At 40.0% G+C, this 20,871-nt stretch overlaps 1 protein-coding gene across 1 annotated transcript in view; it reads right to left on the bottom strand.

The window, feature by feature from the left end:
• Positions 1–17,600: 17,600 nt before the first annotated feature.
• Positions 17,601–20,871, bottom strand: part of LOC102842342 (vesicle-trafficking protein SEC22b-like) — a 31,155-nt gene continuing 27,884 nt past the window's right edge. The window contains exon 5 of the mRNA XM_006861314.1: positions 17,601–18,488. Coding sequence (XP_006861376.1) covers positions 18,334–18,488 — 155 coding nt within the window. The 3' untranslated portion in view covers positions 17,601–18,333. The remainder of the gene's footprint in view (positions 18,489–20,871) is intronic.

The raw sequence follows: 20,871 nt of genomic DNA, 5'->3' as shown, positions 1-20,871 counted from the left end.
GACCAAACATTGGCGAATAGTGACCAGAGTCTTAAAAGTGTATGCGGGGCCATCTAAAGTGCAACTAGTGATCTCTTCCTGTCTGTAACAAAGAAGAGTGAGGAAAAGTAAAGATTCAAGGAAACAATCAGTCCAAAGGCCCAATGGATATGCAAACCCCAGGTTCCACAACTCTGAGACCAGAAAAACTACATGGTGCCCAGCTACCACTGCTGATAGCTCTAACAGGGATCACCATAAGAGGTCCCAGATAGAGTGAGAGAAAAGTGTGGAATAAAACTTGAAATCGTAGAAAAAGACTAGGTTTACTGGTCTAATAGACTGGTGGAACCCTCAAGTCTATGACCCTTAGTCACCCTTTTAGCTACCCTTGTGACTCAACTTTCAACCAACAATTGTTGCTGTTGTTCATTGCCATTGTGTCATTTCTGACTCACAACCCTGTATAGGGTTTCCAAGGAGTGGCTGGTGAGTTTGAACCACTGACCTTGAGGTTAGCAGTCCAGTGCTTATTCTATAGCATCCTACCAGGACCAAACAATAGACAGGCCTAGATGGTGAACACCACCACTAGGGAGGTACGCACGCCCTAGTCCAACCAACCATATGAGATCAAAAGGGTGGCATTTACCCACAGAACCAGGGTCGACTAGCATGGAGATGTGTGGGGTTGACCAGTGTGGAGCAACTTAGCCTATCTTTGGAAGACAGTGAGACTTGGAGGTTTTCTGTTTTGTCGTCTTGTCTTTTCATCTGTGACAAAGTTCAACCAGCTATCTCTCTTTGGTTGGTAGTCCAGACACACTCAAGAATATTTGTGGGTTCTGGTGGTTTTGAAGGCCATACTTGACAAAGATTTCTATTACTGTTCTGTGGCACTGTATGATATGCACTGGCCTGGTAACTGTAAGGTTGGCAGTTCAAACCCACCACTCACTCTTGGAAACCCTATACAGTGTAGCTAGAACTCGTCAGCACTTAACAACAACAAAGCTCAAAAGGCAGGAAGGGACAGGAAAGAAGAATGTATAGAAACAGGAAACATAGGGACGAAGTGGGAAGAAGTGTGGAGATAGCAATCAATGTCAAGAATCAAAATGTGTGTGACTTATTGAATGGAAGATCCATTTGTCCTTTCATCCAAATACAATAAAAAGTTAAAGAAGGAAAGAAAGGACAGAAGAAAGAAAGGAAGGAAGAAAAATGAGGGAGAAGAGAAGAATTAGAAATCGTACGAGCAAGTAGCTCATTCAGCAAAGGGCACATACGGTTTATCCCCTCCCCTCCCCCTCAAATATTCTTTCACAACTTCCCTACTTGGTAAAATCTTGTTTTTTCCAGGACAAAGCTGGAGTGAAGATGATTTGTAAACCAACCAACAAAAATCTGAGGAATATATATATGCCTCCCTCCCCACTGACCAAATGAAGCCAGGAAGTCAGGAAGTGAGTGACTTATTCTGTACTCACCAGACAAGAACTTTCAACCAATAGAGAAAGCTGACACACTCCCTGGTGCCAATGTGGGGGTGTTGGCCTACATACATTAAGCCAAGAATATGATGCAACTTTTCAAAACAGGAAGAGGTTTAGCTGGAATGGTAAGAGGACTAAGACTTTGGGGTGGCAGTAGAGGAGGTGGAATGAGAAAGAGAATAGTTCATCCCCCCTCCCCCCCGGCAAAAGATCTGAACCAGAAATGAACTGACCAAAGTGGAATGAATTGAAGAACTATAATGGAAAACTTTCTTATCTCATCTCAGCTTGCAATAAAGCAAAAGAAGCCACATCAGATGATTCAGAATTGGCTCTTCTAGCACTTATAACACCTCCCCCTCCCAAAAAAAGATCATACCCGATTCCAACTTATAGCTACCCTATGAGTTGGAATCGGGTACGATCTAGTCTAGGGTTTCTGAGACTGTAAGTCTTCCAAGGAACAGACTGCCTCCTTTTTGAACTGCTGATCTTTCGGTTAGAAGCCCAGTGCTTATCCTGTAGTGCCACCAGGGATTAGGAGGAAGAAAATACCTACCATTGGGACTTATCTGGCATATGGGACATTCCCCTGTATTTTCTCTTCAAAGAGCAATTATTCTGATTACAGATGAGAACATTTATCTGTAAACTTAAGAGTGTGGCTACCAACCTCACAGGGCTTCAGTGTTGTTATTAAGTGCCGTAGAGTTGGTTCTGACTCATAACCACCCTGTATAGGCTTTCTGATGAACAGCAGGTGAGTTTGAACCACCAATTCTGGGGTTCAAACTGACCTTGTGGTTCAGTGCTTTATACCACATTGCCACACTAGGACTGTAAGCTATGTGCTAGGTAACTTCAACATGTTGGTAGAAATTTTTCATGATCTCTTTTCCATTTTTCCACGAACTTTTCGAAGCCTCCTCATATGTGAAAGCACCTTATAATGAATGCTATTAAGTCAAAAAGAAAACCAAGCAGCTGCCGCGTTGAGTCAGTTTTCCGACTCATGGCAACCCCGTGTTATTTCAGAGCTTTGCTCCATAGAGTTTTCAGTGGCTGTGATCTGAAATTGGTTTGATGGCAGTGGGTTTGGGATCCTTTGGAAGAAGATTACCAGGTCTTCTGAGGTCCTTTGGGTGGATTTGAATCCCTAACCTTTCAGTTACCAGTCTAGTGTTTAGTCATTTGCACCACCCAGGGACTCCATATGCTATTCCATACGGAGTAGATTCCAACTATAGTGACCTGATAGGACAGAAAAGAACTGTCCATAAGGTTCCTGGTGTGGCAAGGAAGGAAAAGCACTGGACCCAAAGATTGGTTTGAACCACAAGGTCGATGGTTCAAAATCACCAGCCGCTCCTCGGAAACCCTATACAGGATCACTATGAATTGTAAATGACTCATTGGTAATCAGTAACATAGGGTTTTCTCAAGGCTGTGATCTTTATAAAGCAAACTGCCACATCTTTCTCCCCTGAAGTGACTGATGTGTTCAGGGCCCGAATCTTTCCGTTAACAGCTAACAGCTGAGCACTTCATCTTTGTGCCACAAGGGAACCTTCTATTTGCTAGTGTTGTTGTTGTTAGGTGCCATGGAGTTGGTACCAACTCATAGCAACCCTATGCACAACAGAACAAAACACTGATCGTTCCTGGGCCAACCTCACAATTGTCACGCTTGAGCCCATTGATGCTATATGCTATATGTTCAAATGTTAGTTGGTGTTGTTATAAGAGAAGTCATTGATTAAAGGTATAAAAGCAGCAGGATATTCTTAAACAAATATAAATAATGAAGCAAGGAATGTGAGAGATTAAGTCTAGATAAGATTTGCTCCAAAAGACACAGGCATTTTTAGACATTGTTGGGAATCATTTTTGCCGCTTAGTTAAACCAGTTACTCTGAAGACAATTCTGACTCACAGTGATACCACGTGTGTCAGTATAGAACAGTACTCAAAGAGTTTTCGATGGTTGATTTTTTGGAAGTAGATCTCCAGGTCTTTATTCCAAGACACTTCTGGGCAGACTGGGACTACCAACCTTCATTAGCAGCCAAGCACGTTAGCCATTTGCACCACTCAGGGATTCCTTCCACTTACTTATTGTTAATTGCTGTTGAGTTGGTTCCAGCTCACAGCAACCCTGTATAGGGTTTCCAAGCAACAGCTGGGGAGTCTGAAACCACAGACCTTGTGGTTAGCAGGCCAGTACTGATCCTACAGTGCCACACCAGGATTCCACTTAATTAATTTAATCACATATCTTAAATAGAAAGAATGAGACCCAAACACCTTACTTTCCTCTTACCATTAAAAAACAAAACAAAAAAAACCTGGTGCTAAGTGAGATAAACACCTAAGGTTAAATGAGAAAGCATGGGTAGGGGATTCTGGTTATAAAGGTCGATTTGCTAATATGAGATTAAAGAAACAGTCCACATTAGTCTCTTCAGAGTACTCAAAGGCAAAATATTATTTGAAACAAGTGAATTCTAAAGTACTATAAGGGATTTGTTTCAGTCTGTCACCTAAAGAACATCGTTTTTAATAGTTTGTTTTCTTTAAATATGATAGTTTTCCTCTCAAGCAAAAGCTATTTCAGACAGTAATTGAGGAAGTACAGAGAACCTTTGAGGTTTTGCTGCCCTCTCCTGGGACCATTAAGTCATGGTCTGAAAAAAAGACTAGCTAAAGGCGCTCTGGTAGCGTAGTGGTTACGAATCAGGCTGCGAACCTCAGGGTCAGCAGTTCGAAACTACTAACTGTTCTGCTGGAGAAAGATGAGGCGTTCTGTTCCCGTAAAGATTTACAGCCTCGGAAACCCTGTACAGGGTCGCTATGAGTCGGAATCGACTCCACGGCACATAACAACAACAACAAAGGTATCCTAGTCAAGAGATCAGACGACGTATTGCATTGGGCAAATCTGCTACACAGGAACTTTTTAAAGTGTTGAAGAACAAAGATGTAAGCTTGAAGACTAAGGTGCGTCTGACCCAAGCCATGGTATTTTCAATAACCTCATATGGATGCGAAAGCTGGACAGTGAATAAGGAAGATCATAGAAGAATTGATGCCTTTGAGTTGTGGTGTTGGAGGAGAATACTGAAAGTGCCATGGACTGCCAAAAGAACCAATAGATCTGTTTTGGAAGAAGTGCAGCCAGAGTGCTCCTTGGAGGCCAGGATGGCTAAGCTCCGTCTCTCATACTTTGGACATATTGTCAGGAGGGAACAGTCGCTGGAGAAGGATGTCATGCTGGGTAAGATGGAGGGTCAGAGAAAAAAGGAAGACCCCCAACGAGATGGATCAGCCAGGTGGCATCACTGATGACATCAAGTGTGGCAGTGGTGGTGAGGTTGGCCCAGGATCGGACATTGTTTCGTTCTGCTGTGCATGGGGTCGCTATGAGTTGGTTCCGACTCGATGGCACCTGACAACAACAACAAAGGTATCCTGGTATGGTGCTGTAGGATAAGCACTGGGCTGCTAACCGAGATGTCAGCAATTCAAACCAACCAGTTCCTGCTCTGAAACCCTATACAAGGTCGCTATGAGTAGGAACCGACTCGACGGAACATAACAACAACAACGAATGAATCCTGCTAGTATAGTAGGTTAGGAATTAGACTGCTAACTGCAAGGTTAATAGTTCGAATCAGGTGTCAGAAAGATGAGGCTTTCTGCTTCTGTAAAGATTCATAGCCTCGGAAACCATATACAGGTTGCTATGAGTCAGAACTGAGTTGATAGCATACAACCAACCAACTAAAGGAGTCCTGGTGTAGCGCTGTAGGATACGCCTTGGACTGTTTAACTGCAAGGTTGGTGATTCAAACCCACTAACTGCTCTTCAGAAACCCTATACAGGGTGACTATGAGTTGAAAGCCACTCGACAACACTTAACAACAGAACACCAAATCATCCTATGTCTCCAGGAGTGATGCAATTAGCAAGCTTGGCTGCTGACGGGTTGGCAGTTTGAGTCCATCACAGCCACCTTGGAAGAAAGGCCTAATGATCTGCTACCAAAAAATCTGCCATCGAAACCCCAACAAGGAATAGGAGGAGGCTTTAGAATATGTGGCTAACTGCCTCCAGGAAGCACTGCCTCCTTTGCCATGCCTGGCATCTGAACTATATGGTGCCAGCTACCTTTACTGCACATTCTGATCAAAGTTTCCAATGAAGAATCCTGATCAAAAAGGGCAAATTGCAGAACAAAATTTCAGATTCTCCTGGATTCATTCATGAGGGTGGATGAATTCCTGAAAACTATTGCCCAGAAATAATCTTTAAACCTCAAACCAAAAATATCCTCTGAAAGGCATCTTAAAATTGAATGAATAATTGTTTAACATAACTAGTTTTTTGTTTTTTTTAAAAGGTCTGCCCTGAACATAGGCTCTCTTAAGAACTTTCTATATCAGATGAATCCATAGGGGATGGAACTATCTAGGACGAATCTCTCTCGGAAGAAGTACAGTCAGAATACCCTTTAGAAGCGAGGATGTTCCTTAGAAGAAGACTGTCTTATGTCCCTTGGACATGTTATCAGGAGAATCCAGTCTCTGGAAACGGACTCGGTATAGTAGAGGGTCAATGGGGAAGAAAAATTGGATGGATCGACCCAGTGGCAGCAGCTATAGACTGAAACCTAACAACAATTGTGAGGATCAGGCAGTGATTCATTTTGCTATGCATAGGGTCACTGTGAGTTGAAGCCAACTTGATGGGTACTTAACATATGGGATGCAACTGACAACAGCACCTTGAAAGATTGATCATACAGGAACCTTAGGGATCAATGAATTATGTTGATGGGGGAGGAGCAACTCACAAAAGAAGGATGAGAATGGTTGCACCACTCAAAGAATGTTATCACCATCACTAAAGAGTTCATGCAGAAAGTGTTGATGTATGTTTGGTGTGCATTGTCTCAACAATAGCAAAGTAAGTAAAATTTAGAAAGAAAACTCTATGGAGCACAGTTCTACTCTGACACATATAGGGTCGACAACAGTCAGGATACACTTTACAGCAACTGGAATGGGTGGGTAATGGGTCCTAATCCTCACAGCACATATGTTCATACCAGGAATACTGCCCTCTACCAAGAGTGAAATATGTACAAAACTGAGAAGTTACTTCCCAGAAGAACAAGCCAAACCGCAGTGGTCACAAATACTTTCCTTGGGCAGTTAAGATAGTAAAATTAAGAACTCAAATCACTTCATGGTTCATAAAATCCTCATGCCTTATGGCATCTACCTTATTTTATCCTCAAATAACCCAAGTAGACTCATTGTGATCATCTCTGTTTTCCAGATGAAGAAACTGGGCCGCATAATACTAAGAAACTTACCTAAAGTCTTACCACTAATGAGTGGTGAGCTGGTCCTGGAAGCTTTTTCTTGACTTTTCAGTGAATGCTCCTTCCATTGAGTCACCCACCAAGTGGCTTCTACCAAGTCACAATCCACTGCTGCATGGGATATACATAATCTGTCGGTTGCAATGTCATATAAATCTCCATTGTACACCGTTGTTGCTACTTACTCTCAAGTTGATTTGAACTTGTGATGACCCAATGCCTTATGTTGTTGTTGTAAAGTGCCATCGAGTCGGTTCCAACCCATAGTGACCTTGTATAGGGTTTCTGAGGAGCAGCTGGTGAGCTTGAACCACCGACCTTGAGGTTCAAACGGCTTTGCAGTCTGGCGCATTAACCCACAGCGCCACATCAGGACTCCCCATGCCTTACAGAGTTCTTTAAACAACTTTTTTCATTGTGATTTGGGTGAATTGATTTTCCACTTAACAATTCATATGCATTTTGTTTTGTGATATTGATTGCAATCTCCACAAAAGAACAGCACCTAGAACTTCCCCTGGCCACCCCATCCCATATTAATGTTCCCATTTCTTTGTCCCTTTTTTCCAATCCCTTCCTGTCTTTTTGATCTTTTATGGCTTACTGTTCTAAGGAGTTCGTACTGAACAATGTGCTATTGTTCATATTATAGACCTATCATTTGGCTGAAAGTTGAAAGTTGATCCATGGGTGCGAGTTCAGTTCCAGGCTTGAAGGGTATTTAAAGGCCATCGTCTCAGGGGTCCCACCAAGTCTTTGTCAGACTAGTAAGGCTGGAGTTTTATAGGGTTTTGGCTTTGAGTTTTGTTCCCTATTTCCCCCATGCCCGCCCTCTCTGTCCAGGCCCTTTCAAAATGGTCAGCAGTGGTCACCAGACACCATCTGGTCCTTCTGGTCGCAGGGTCATGGAGGTTTACATGGCTCATGGTTCCTTTGGAATAATTATTTCCTTGAGTCTTTGATTTTCTTCACTCGTCTTTGCTCTGGACTGGGCAAAACTCTTCTTGTTAAGTGTCATTGAGTCAGTTCCTGTTCATAGCAACCCTGTCTAGGGTTTCTGAGGAGCAGCTGGTGGGTTTGAACCTTGCAGTTAGCAACTCAGTGCTTACTCTACAGAGCCACACCACTAGTTGTACCTTATATGGCCACTCATATGCTTTTAGTGTGTGTGTGAATCGAGTGAAGGTTTACAGGCAAGACCATCAGTTTTACATTGAATACATCATACTTTGTTTCATATCTGATTGCAATCCCTTCCATGCAAAAGTTATCACACATCCTTCCTGTAGTTCCTATTTGCATTCCACCCACTTTCCCATCCCTTCTCAACTTTGTCCTTAGGTAAATGTTGCCCTTTTGATTTCTAATGACTGACCATTCCATGGTGAGCATACCTTACTAGCGTTGTTGTCCCCGTATATACCTATCTACTGCATGGCTGAAAGTAGGGCCACGAGGGTGAATTCCTTTCAAGACCTGAAGGGTGATCAAGGGTTCCTCCAGTCTCTTTCTGACCAGTAAGCCTGGTCTTTATATATATAATTTTCAGTTTTGTTCTACATTTTCACCACTCTATCGGGATCTTCTAACGTGTCCCTTCACAACAGTTGGTAATGGTAGCTGGGCACCATCTAGTTCTTTTGATATCAGAGTTGTGGAGGCTGATGGTCACAGTGTTCCTTTAGTTCATTGGACTAATTAATTCCAAACATCTCTGTCAGAAGCCAGCACTGGTGCCATCTAATGGTGAAGGTTGAGATAGCCCTCATGCTCTTATAATTGGCCTGAAGACAAGTTTCACCTGGTTAAGGTGATGTCAGTGATTGAGACTTATTGTTAATTGTAACTAGGACAATCCTGGGAAAAGGGAACTTAAATTGAGCTAAAATTGCGTGATTCTGTGTTGCTATAACAATGCTTATACTTATGTAATCATATCCTGGTTGGTATCCTTATTCCTTGTTACTATGGAAAATTTGTAACTAGGCAGAATAATTATGACCTAATGCTAAAAGTACTATATAAACCACATTGCTACAATAAACTTTATCATTGGCCATCAGCCTGTTGATCCTTATCTGATTAATTAATCCTCGCCTCTCCTTCAAGTAACCCACGCAGTGGTCTGAGCCGGTCTCAGACCCTGACACATCTCATCATTCTTCCTTCTTCCATACATAGAGAGACCAATAGTTGCACCTTAGACAGGTGCTCATGTGCTTTTAAGATCCCAGACTCTACTCACCAAAGTAGGATGTAGAACATTGTCTCTGTGGACTATGTTATGCCAATTGACCATGGTGTCCCATGAGACTATGTTCCTGAGCACCCAGGCCCAGTAACTCATTGCCTTAAGACATTTGATAATATCTAAGAAATTTTCATTGCTTTGCCCACCATATGCACCATCACATTCATATGTGTTTGCAGCAAAGGTAAATATCATGTACAAATACATGAGATATTCCTTTCAAACCCTTATATATTCCTCCCATACCTGTTCAGCCTGTGTCTCTGTCCATGGAACACTGTTGTTCCAAGATTGTGCATATAGCACTATTTACCTCGATCCCCTTTAGCCCTTGCATACCTCCCTGTGTCTTCACCTGTATTTATCATTTTTACTGTCAACCTCCCTCTTCATGTTCAGATTCTTTTAACACCTAAGTTGCTACTCATTAAAGTAGGATGTTGAACATTGTCTTTGTGGATTATTATGCCAATTGACCTTAATGGATGATAACAAACTGGATAACACTGTAGAGAATAGGAATCCCAGGACACTTCATTGTGCTCATGAGAAACTTGTGTACAGATTAAGAGGCAATCATTTGTACAGAACTAGGGGATACTACGTGGATTAAAATTCAGAAATATGTGATTCAGGGTTGTATCCTTTTACCATATTTATTCAATCTGTATGCTGAGTAAATCTGAGAAACTGGATTGTATGAAGAACCGTGGCTTCAATACTGGAGGAAGACTCATTAACAACCTTCAATATGCAGATGACACAACCTTGCTTCTTAGAAAGGTAAGAAGACTTGAAGCACTTACAGATAAAGATCAAAGACTACAGCCTTCAGTATGGATTAAAAATGAAAATCCTCACAGCTGTACCAACAAATAATATGATAAAGTTCTAGTGTGAAGCTGTAGAGTAAGCACTGGGCAACTAACCACAGGTAGGTTGGCAGTTCAAACTCACCAGTCACTCCTCAGAAATGCTATACAACAGGACCACTATGAGTTGGATTGACTTCATAGCACTTAACAACAAACAGAGAAAAGATTGACACTGTCAAAGACTTCATTTTACTTGGATCCACAACCAACACTCATGGCAGCAGCAGTCAAGAAATCAAATCATGCATTGTGGTAGGCATACCTGCTTCAAAAGACCTCTTTAAAATATTAAAAGAATAAATATGTCAGTTTGAGGACTAAGGTGCTCCGGACCTTAGTATTTTCCATGGTATTTTCAATTGCTTCAGATGCATGTGAAAGTTGGACAGTGACTATGGAAGACCGTAGAAGAATCAATGCATTTGAATTAAGGTGTTGGTGAAGAATATTGAAAGTAGCATGGACTTCCAGAAGAACAAACAAATCTGATTTGGAAGAAGAATGGACATGTTGGAGAAGGACCAGTCCCTGGAGAAGAACATTATGCTTGGTAAAGCATGAGAAAGACCCCTCATGAGATGGATTGACACAGTGGCAACAATGGGCTCAAACCTAATCTTTGTGAGGATTGGGCAGTGCTGGATTGTTACGCATAAGGTCACCACCAGTCTGAACCGACTCAACACCACCTAACAACCCTCTACTGTGTATTGTCTCTCCTCTCACCCAGGTCATACTGTTTACCCTCTAGTCAGTGATTTATTCTCCCTTTCTCTCCCACCTCTGGTAACATTCAGAGCATGTTTGTGTGTAAACCTTGGCTTTTTAAAATAGTGGTTTCAGAAAATATTTGTTCTTTTTTGATGGACTAATTTTGCTCAAAGGAGCTCTGGTAGTGTAGTGGTTAGGGGTTGGGCTGCTAATCTCATGTTCAGCAGTTCAAAACTACCAGCGGTTCCGTGGGATAAAGAGGCTTTCTACTCCCGTAAAGACTTACAGCCTTGGAAACCCTGTACAGGGTCGCTGAGTTGGAACCGACTCCACAGCACACCACCACCATCACCACCAATTTCACTCAGCATAATGTTCTCCCTCCAGGTGCATTTGTTATGAGGTGCTTCACAGATTCGTTATTCCTTAATGTTGCATAGCATGCCATCATTTGTATAAATTTATCCATTTGTTGATGAGCACTTGTTTCCACCTGCTTGTTATTGTGAATAATGCTGCTATGAATACAGATGTGCACGTTTCTGTTTGGGTCATGGGTTACTTCTCTAGGATATATATCTAAGGAGCTCTGGTAGAGTAGTGGTTACAAGTCAGGCTGCTAACCTGTTTGTAACTACCTACCAACTGTTCCACAGGAGAAAGATGAAGCTTTCTGCTCCTGTAAAGATTTACAGCCTCGAAAACCCTATGCAGGGTCACTATGAGTTAGAACCGACTCCACAGCACACCAACACCATCACCAGTGGGATTGCTGGATCATGTGGTATTTCTAGTTCCAACTTTTTAAGGAAGCGCCATACTGTGTTCCACAGTGGTCGTTCCATTTTACAATCCCACCAGCAGTGTATGAGGGTTCCAGTCTCTCTCTACCCTTGCCAACATTTTGGCCACCTGAATATCTTTTTTGATGATCTATTCATGTCCTCGGTCCATTTTTTATTGGATTGAGTTTTGTTTTGATATGTAATATTAAAGAAAGTAATTACCAGACCTGTTTTGTATGGTATTGCTGGGTGGTTTTGAACCATCATTTAAACTATCAGTTAAACCACAAAAACCATTTACACTGCAGCTGTTAAGACTTATTGAGGTAAATAAAGATGCTGCTTTGTATGATTCTAGCAAGGCCAAAGTGTTACTACAGAAAGGCAACAAAAGACAAATGTAACTACATAAATCCCACAAGCAAGGTAATGCACTGCAGCCGAAGTTCTTAAACGTTTGCTTGGGAGTTCTTAGTGCTTATTTTATTCACAAAAACAAAACACAAAACAAACCATCTTTAGCAGAGCTTTGTAATATTAAGTACCAAGTCTGCAACTAGAGAAATTTTAGTTTCAAAGAGACAGAAGGTAGAGTGTAATGATAAACAAACAAAACAAGAAAAACTAATGTGAAAGCCAAAAGTACTTTTATTCTAAAATTCTAAATGTGCAAATAAACACACTGTGCACATCAATGCAAATGATTAAACAAAAGGCATACAAGGAGGTATGATCTTCAGTTCTTACTCTTACTGATATTACGACCTGCCCCTGCATGCCCAGTCCAACACATTCACTGCCTACATGACCTACGAGGGAATAGTTAAGTGGAATTTAGCAGGTGCAAACTGCCATCACTTGGTCAAAACTAAGTCATTAACGAGTCTCTTTTTATCATGGTAATGTCTTATCTTATGTAGTATGTTAGTCAAGGTATTTGTCATTGAACTAAGCCACTTTTTTTTAGAGAAAAGAAATGTTAGTTACTTGAAAAGCTCGTTTAATATTATTCACTCAATATAAAAGCAACCCTAGGCACTAAGACTATATGGTCTGACAACATTCTCAGACTGATCTGCCAGTATATTTGACTTCTATGCTAATTTGTCCCTAGGCCTCAATTTTCCTCTCCTTAATTGCCTTATTACCCTTCATTTGCTTCTGTCCCCAAAGAATCTATTTTACTATTTTTCTTCCTCTTCTTCCATGTGTTCACCATATATTGATATCATCTTCCTGTTGGTCCTTTTGTTCTTCCATTCAATGTACTCCTTTCTTTTCCCATTCTGTTTCCTAGGCCTACACTATTTTGCCCCACTGTTTTCTTCTTTCACTGAAATTATGTATGTGTCCATGTCTCAGTTTCAGACAATTTGAGTACAGCTGTTTGTAATTCAGTGTATTGATGCTGCATATTCACTGAGTATCTACAGCATATCAGTCATTGTACTGAGTGCCAAGTACGGAGGCTGCTGCAAGTGTCCAAGTTCAAGTTAGACTGCTTGAACCTGAAGGCCAAAAAAGAGGGGAAGGAAGGGATGAATGAGAAATACTTTGGACATTTTCAGAAAGAGACATTAGTTAACAGTTGAGCTACAGATGGAAGTAGCCAATAGGAATCAAATGCAATGACTGTAGCTCAGATAAAGGGGTGGTAGTCAACGCCTAAACATGGAAACTATAGTATGAAGCACAGGTTAAGTCTTAACCTTTGAGGGAGATGGAGTGGAGGCAATAAGATATTCTAGATGCACTGAAGCATTTGCGGGATATTCAAAGAGATACCCATTAAATACCAAAAAATTTGGGTCTGGAGCAGACAGGTAGGGTAGGTGTACTTTGGAATTACCAGTAATACACATGAGAGTTGAAGCCCTAAATGGAGAAGACAAATTAGAGAAACTTGCTTCTTGAAGAATGTTTGCAATATTTGAAATTTCAATAATTTTTTTTTGTTGTTGTTTTCATTTAAAGCAGGAGCATGTCTGGGTTGACTGATATGTGCTGAATATAATGAAAGAACCTAGTATATACTAAAATCAATGAAAGATAAATAAGGTCTAAGAACAAAAAACGTTCTCATTTATAGGAAAAAATGGCAGCAGCATTTTCACTGATAAATCAGGGAACTGAAGAATGTACAAAGGTCACAGATCAAAGTGAGAAAGAAGAGAATGAGCAAAAGCCTACAGGATAAAAGGAAAGCGTTGTTACAACCAAAGAGCCCTTGGTAGCACAGTGGGTTGAGCTGCTCCACAGAACAGAGCCTGCTTCTATCACGATTTACAGCCATAGAGGGTTTCTAAGGGGCAGTTCTATTCTGTCCTAGAGTATTGCTGAGGTGAACTGACTGTAGAGGATCTTGATTCTGACTGCCAAAACAAGAAAAACAACCCCAACTTTGCCAAACTCTCGGTAAGCCAGATAGAAGAAAATGGTGAACTAATGGCTGAGCTCTATTAAAAAAGTAGAGGAGCAAATCAAATAAGAAAAGATGTATGAGAGAGTCTTCAAAAAGTTTGTGGAAATATGGAATTAAAAGACAATGGAATATCTCTATGAACTTTTTGAAGTTCTTTTATATTACAAATCAAGGATGAGAATCAGCAAACCAGATCACAAGAGCAAAAAAATATATACATAAAGAAAAAAGGAAATAACATGAAAGCAAACAAAAAAAGAACTGGAATAAAATTAAGTTGTAAAATACAATATATATTTGTCATAATCAGAATACTAACTTGACAGGGCAAACTGAAATGTCAGTGCTAAGACAAATACATTTACATCATTACCTAGCATAGTGGTTACGTGACAAGTACCCCTGGAGTTGAATCTAAATACTTTTACTTGCTAGCTATGCAGCCTTGGACAAGCACAGAAACTGATGACGATGTCTGTTGTCATACAAGCACAATGTGCTCAATAAATGAATGTTACGGGGGAAAAAATCTAGTCCAGTCTTGACTGTTGTTAAGTGCCATCAAGTCAACTCTGACTCATAGTGACCCAAGGAGCGGCTAAGAGATGTTTTTTGTTGTTGTTGTTAAGTGTCGTGGAGATGGTTCCAACTCACGGTGACCCTGTATATAGTTTCGGAGGAGCAGCTGGCGAGTTTGAACCACTGACCTTGCAGTTTCAAACTGACCTTAAGGTCCACAGCTTATCCTATGCGCCACACCATTTTATTATACATTATTAAATTCTGTATATACACAAATGATAATGCCATTTGCCTTCTTAACTTGCTTTATATAAGAAGACTTCCTACTGGTAAAAATAGAAAATGTGAATTTAAAAATTCTTAAGTTTAATTTTGAGGGACTGGGATCAAAACTTTTTTCTGTAGAATCAGTTCCCTAAATGCAAATCTACAGGGAAAAAAAACATATGCACGTTTCTCTGCACTTAATTTTTCAAGAATACATTTTACCTATAAAGTTAGTTGAATCTATAGAATTCTTCCATTCTCCCAGAGTGGAACAATTTTCAAAGTTTTTGGGTACTTGCCTTTGAGTTCCTATAGATTGTTGTTGCTGTTAGATGCCGTCGAGTTGGTTCCGACTCATAGCAACTCTGTATAAGGTTTCTGAGGAGTAACTAGTGGGTTTGAACTGCCAACCTGTGGTTTGCAGTCCAATGCTGATCCTTCAGTGCCACACAATTAGTCTAGTTTAAAGATTTTAAAGCCTTGTAATTATTACATCATAGCAAATATAACAAGCAACATATAAAGTCCAATGATTTTCAATTCAAATGATTTTCTATTCAAGATCTGGGGATGAGTTGTCTTTAATGTAGTTGTTTACTTGTTTGTCAGCCAGGTGAACTTAAGTTTAATGTTTATTGATGCTTCTCTTAGGTGGAGATGGATTGGTCCTGAGTAGATGGGGCTGTTGTTGTTAAGTGCCTCTGAGTCAGTTCCAACTCATAGTTACCCTATATAGGATTTCCAAGGAGCAGCTGGTGGGTTTCAATCCTATAGATTGGGTTAAATGGAGAATCACAGACCACTACGTCATGCAGAGGCTTTGTCGAATACTTGAATATCCCAAACTATTGTGCGATACTTTGTGTGCATTTACATATGGACATTTCCTTGGAATAAAGACATACCCTTCATCAGCTTTTTAAGTTTTCCAAAAAGCTTATGTACCATTCATTAGACATTAAATGACTAGATATATGTACAATATGTGAAATACACCTAAATTTTGACATCTGTGAGATTTAATTGAAATATGGAGTCCCTAGGTGGTACAAATGGTTAAGCCCTAGGTTACTAACCTGTAGGCTGGTGGTCTGAATCTACCCAGAGGACCTGCAGAAGAAAACCCTAGTGATCTTCTTCGGAAAGATCACAACCTGTTTATTCAGTCTTTGATGGCTCCTTAGTTTCATCTCTCTTCTTCCAGACTTGTCCATAGTATCTTTACAGTATGGCCAGAATGATCACTTGAAAACACAAATTTGATGCTATCCCTTGGCAGTTATCACTGTAGTCTAAACTCCTTAACACAGCAGGTAAGTCCCTTCATGACACTGCCCCAGCCTAGTTCTCCCTCATGTCTCCCCCACTGCCTGTGCAATTAAGCTGAACCAAGTCCTTATCCCCACATGTGTTGCATTCCTTAACTCATGCCTTTACACAGGTACTGACTGCCTAACATGTTCCATTTGTCTTCTTTAGAAAAGCTTCCCTTACCATACTCCTCCCAACAGTCCATGAGTCTGTCCTTTCTTACTGTGCCTGCATAGTATTCATCACATCTGTTTTATGTGCCTATTTGGTTGCTGACACATTTCATCTAGTCAGATCTCCCCACTATCTCCTGTAAGGAACAGAAGTGGGAGCCTTATTATGATAACCTTGTTCTCTCAGTTTTCTACCTCCATAATCTTAAACCACAGTCTTATTCTTTTATCACTTCCCCCAGTACTTCATTTTTAAATTAATCCACTGAGCTTAGGAGAAATGTACCTAGAAAAGCTATGTGTATGTAAGTTAACTACATGACAAAACTCCACACTAAAGTGAACATTCTAGAAGTACTGAAGTCACTGACAACCGTTAGAGGTTGCAGCATGTGACTCTCAACAACGAGCTGCCCTGCCACTCTCCACTCCTATAGAGCACCAAATGTTCTGGTGCTGCTACTAGCTTTTCAACCTTTCAAAGGCTTTCATTACCAACATTATTACTTAGTGGTAAAGCCTTTTAAGGACATAAAAACACTTATTCTCGATAAAAAGTAACTTTGTAGTTCATTAACAAAACTCAAATTGGCAGTTAGGTATAAAATGGAAAAGGACTTTTTATTCTAGTTCTATGAATTATCAGGAATATAATGAGCATTTCTACCTGCCTTGTTATAGGGAAACAAGAATTCTTTTCCCTACAAGAAATCAGGAAAGCAGTTTTAATGATCCTTCAGAGTTAGAAAACTGCTTACTAGTTAAAAGTTCTTTTCAAAGATGCTGTGAACAAGTTGGCTCATTTTCTTGTATAAATTAAATAAACATCCCCAGTGTGTGTAGGACTTAAAGGTTACATTGTAGACCCTCATGACAATATTGAAAAAACCTATTCTCCTTATGTAAAAAATTCTACCTCAGAAGGTAAAGGAGATCCGCATTATCCCTGAGCACAAAGGGGGAAAATCATGCGTACTTGTGTTAGTTAACAGAAGTCACTGTGAATTAGATACCAATCTCTAGAGCCTTCTCAGAATTTACAAGGTGCTCTCAAAGGCTGTCTCAGATAAATGCAATTAGTAGTTTGAGTAGTTGCTCTACAAAAACTTCAAATTTAATTTGCTACATAGTTGAATATTTTCCATTTTGAAATATGAGACTATCCTGAGAGGATGATTATGGGATATGAAACTTGGCAACAGGGGAACATTTTAAAGGTTGCCAAATTGTGTCAGGAGGAAAACAAAAAGCGAGAAACCCATAGTGAAGAAAACAAGGAAGGGGCAGAAGAAAGCTGTAGTTAGGAGCTAGGTCTGTCTTGTCACTAAGCCAGGCGCCTCTGGCTATCATATGCTAGATTCTCTCTCATATTATTAGAAACCAGATGCTGGAAATAAAATTAAGAATGTCCCCAACTAATTTCTTTCGTCAAAAAAGTAAATGACAGAAAACATTTTAGCTTCGTAATCAAGGAGTACTATAATATAATTCAAATGCATCATCATATAATTCATTTAATCCTAAAGCAATTGTGCAATAAGCAAAATATTATAAAAGGAAAACAAGGGTTAACTTCCTATAGGGGCCAACAGACAAGATCTGTGCAGCACAGCAATAAACCTTCACATACTGGAGTCTTGTTTGAAAGCCCATCAAAAATTTAGATTACAGAAAATCACAAATTATCACCAACAAAAGGAATGTTAATTAGAATCAAAAACTTCCCATAGGGCTACCTGCTCTGAAGGAATTTCAGAATTTTGCTAGCACAGTTTGGTTAAGTCAAATCTCACTGATGGCTTCATTAGAGAATGAAAATGCCCCAGTCAGTGCTGTTTTAAAAATGTAAAACACTGGGAGGGGAAACAAAATAAAACCATCTACACAGGGGATATATGTTCCCTAACATATATGGCTTAGCACCAAGAGAAAGCCTCTGCCCCCAAAAGAGACTTTCTACATAGGGTTAAGCATCATTCAGTGAGGTGTGACCTTTCATCCTCAGGACACGTCTTTTCTTGCAAGGTCTTTAGAGGCAGAAGTTCCACTTGGATTCTAATGTGGGTTCTAATACACATCCCTGTGAGCTCAGCTTCCTGATAACATACACCTGCTGGTTCTAGGTTCTCCGTGCCAGTGACTGGACTCACTCATTCACAGCCACCAGAACCGCACATAAACTATTAACATGATGAAAAATACAGCTACTGCTGCAAGTTTGGCATAGGTGGAACGCATGTTCAAGTACTTCGCATCCTGGCGGTATTTCTTGGACAGACTGGACAAATTGTTAGCCTTTGAATCCAATGCTGTCAAAGAGGAAAAAAGAAAAACATCAATTAGTCCATGGAAGTATTTTATCACAGGTACTAAGATATCAATATAATAAAAATGAGAGACACTGTATCAAATTAGGAAGGAGCCCTGGTGGCGCTGTAGGATAAACACTGTACTGCTAACCTTTATGTTGGGAGTTCAAACCCACAAGCCACTCTGAGGAAGAAAGATGAGGCTCCTACTTCCATAAAGACTTACAGCCTCAGAAACCACATGAAGAGTCTCTAAAAGTAGAAATCAACTCGATGGCAGTTGGTTTGCTTTTGTTTAGTTTCTATCATATAAAGCAGTTACTTATAGCAACCAGCTACTATCCTCTTTAAACCCTGTCTCCTCTGTTTCAGTGTGCCTTTGATAGCTCCTTAGTGTCATCTAGGCACTTTGTTTTAAGAGAACTGAAAAAACGCAAGCACAGAAAAGAAATAGAAGGAAAACAATGCCGAGAAATGATATCAAACTTAAAATTCAGATAATTATTACTCTTCATTTATCATTTTTATTTTAAGGGTGATGTTACATATAATTAACTCATGACCTTGAATCACTACAAAATCTACATTTTAAAAGATCAGACCAAAAAACCAGCCAAATTCTTGAGGCTGTTTATAGTAAAATGGGTAAGAGCACAGACTCTAGTGTTAGACATTTTGGTTCAAATATCACCAGCACCAACCATGTGCTAATGGTCAAGTCAGTGACGCTTCCTCAGATCCAATTTCTTCATCTATCAAATGGGGATAATTACAAAGCACATCCGAGGAGGATGTAGCTAGGTAAGTCAGAGTGCATATAAAGTGAGCACAATGCATGAGCAAATACTCCATAAACCGTAGATGACTTACAGTGGTGTAAATCATAGTCTCTCATAAAGTTGAAAAATGATAATTCATATAAAGGAAGTCTCAGGTAACCAGAAAATTAAATTAACCAGATACTGAATATTAAGGTAAACATCAATGGTAAGGACTACCAAATTTCTAAGAATCTTTATATAGTTTAGACTATTATGAAGGCAAAGCTCCCAGAAGTTACATTTGAACAGATCTAGGAAGGTTGTACTGTAAATTAAAATACATTAACAGATGCTAGAAAACCCACCAATATCTAGTAAATAAAGCTTTTTGCTGACCTTATGGTTAGCAATCCAGTCCTTACCCTACAATGCCACACCAGGGTCCCCTAATTAGTGACACTAATTATAATAATCATGTTGTGCAACCATCACCAGAATCTGTGACTAAATTTTCCTCAGAAATATAAGTATGTTTTAGCAACAAGAACTCTCAGTTTGACATAAATGGATTGTGATCAAATTCTCACTTCTTTAAATTTTGAAAAACCGTTTTGCAATCTGAGTTTGTATGTTGGTCCTTAGAGAATGCTTCTAGAATATGTGGAGTTGCATAAGAGAATTGGTTTTGGTTGGGAAATGTGGTATTACTTAACATCTAGGCATGGTAACCACTTCTAAATTGGCAGCTGGTCTTATGAGTAAGAAACACACCTAGTCACACAGGAAAACAGTCAGGGGGTAAAAAATAAGGATAGCAAGACTGAAAGGACTCTTTCTAGCCCATCTATGAGAAAGTGCACTCCAGCTGGCAGAGGGCAGTGCCGAGAACAGGGTATCAGGAAATGTCTACAGAGTCAGTGCTCAATATATGTCTGCTTGGATCTAACTCTGCTGAGAATAAAGCAGAAGAAGAATGATTCACTCCCAGAAAAGAGTAATAGTTAACATAATTCCTCTACCCAGGAACATTTGGAAACACATGAGCTTGAAAACACGGCTACTGCTTGGAGTAGTCATTTAGCCAATATTTTTGTTATGGGCACTTTGTGAAGCACTAGAGAACACCGTGGTGATCAAAACATATGCATCCTGCCTTTGCAGTTTAGTGTGTGTTTACAGTCTAGCAAGAGTGACACCTCAGGTGGGGAAAAAACAACAAAAATTACTGTGGTTTAAAAGGAATTTGGTATATTTAGGTAGTAAAAAGAACCTACAGAGACTACTATTGGGTCTTAAATGCAATGCAGACTAGCTCTAAAATTTTAGAAATGAGAAAGAGAAGAAGGTATAAAAGGTGGATTCTTACTGTGAAAAAATCTTAAAGAGGAAGAAAACATTTTTTTTTAGGACTAATCTCCTTACTACCCTTCAAATAGGCTTTTCCCTGCCTTAAAATACTATTCTCATTCCTTCCTAATCTATCTCAGGAAATCTTTTCTGTTCACTTTACATTTATCTACTTCTCTCTACTTTTAATTAGCTCTTATTGTCTAAATGGAGCTCTAGTGTGATGCTGAAGGATGGGAACTGGACTGCTAACCACAAGGTCCACAGTTCTAGCC

The sequence above is a fragment of the Chrysochloris asiatica genome, unplaced genomic scaffold (assembly GCF_000296735.1).
Source record: "Chrysochloris asiatica unplaced genomic scaffold, ChrAsi1.0 scaffold00042, whole genome shotgun sequence".
Classification (NCBI taxonomy): Eukaryota; Metazoa; Chordata; class Mammalia; order Afrosoricida; family Chrysochloridae; genus Chrysochloris; species Chrysochloris asiatica.
Note: the sequence above shows the minus strand (reverse complement) of the source record. Positions and strands in the feature narration are given on the sequence as shown.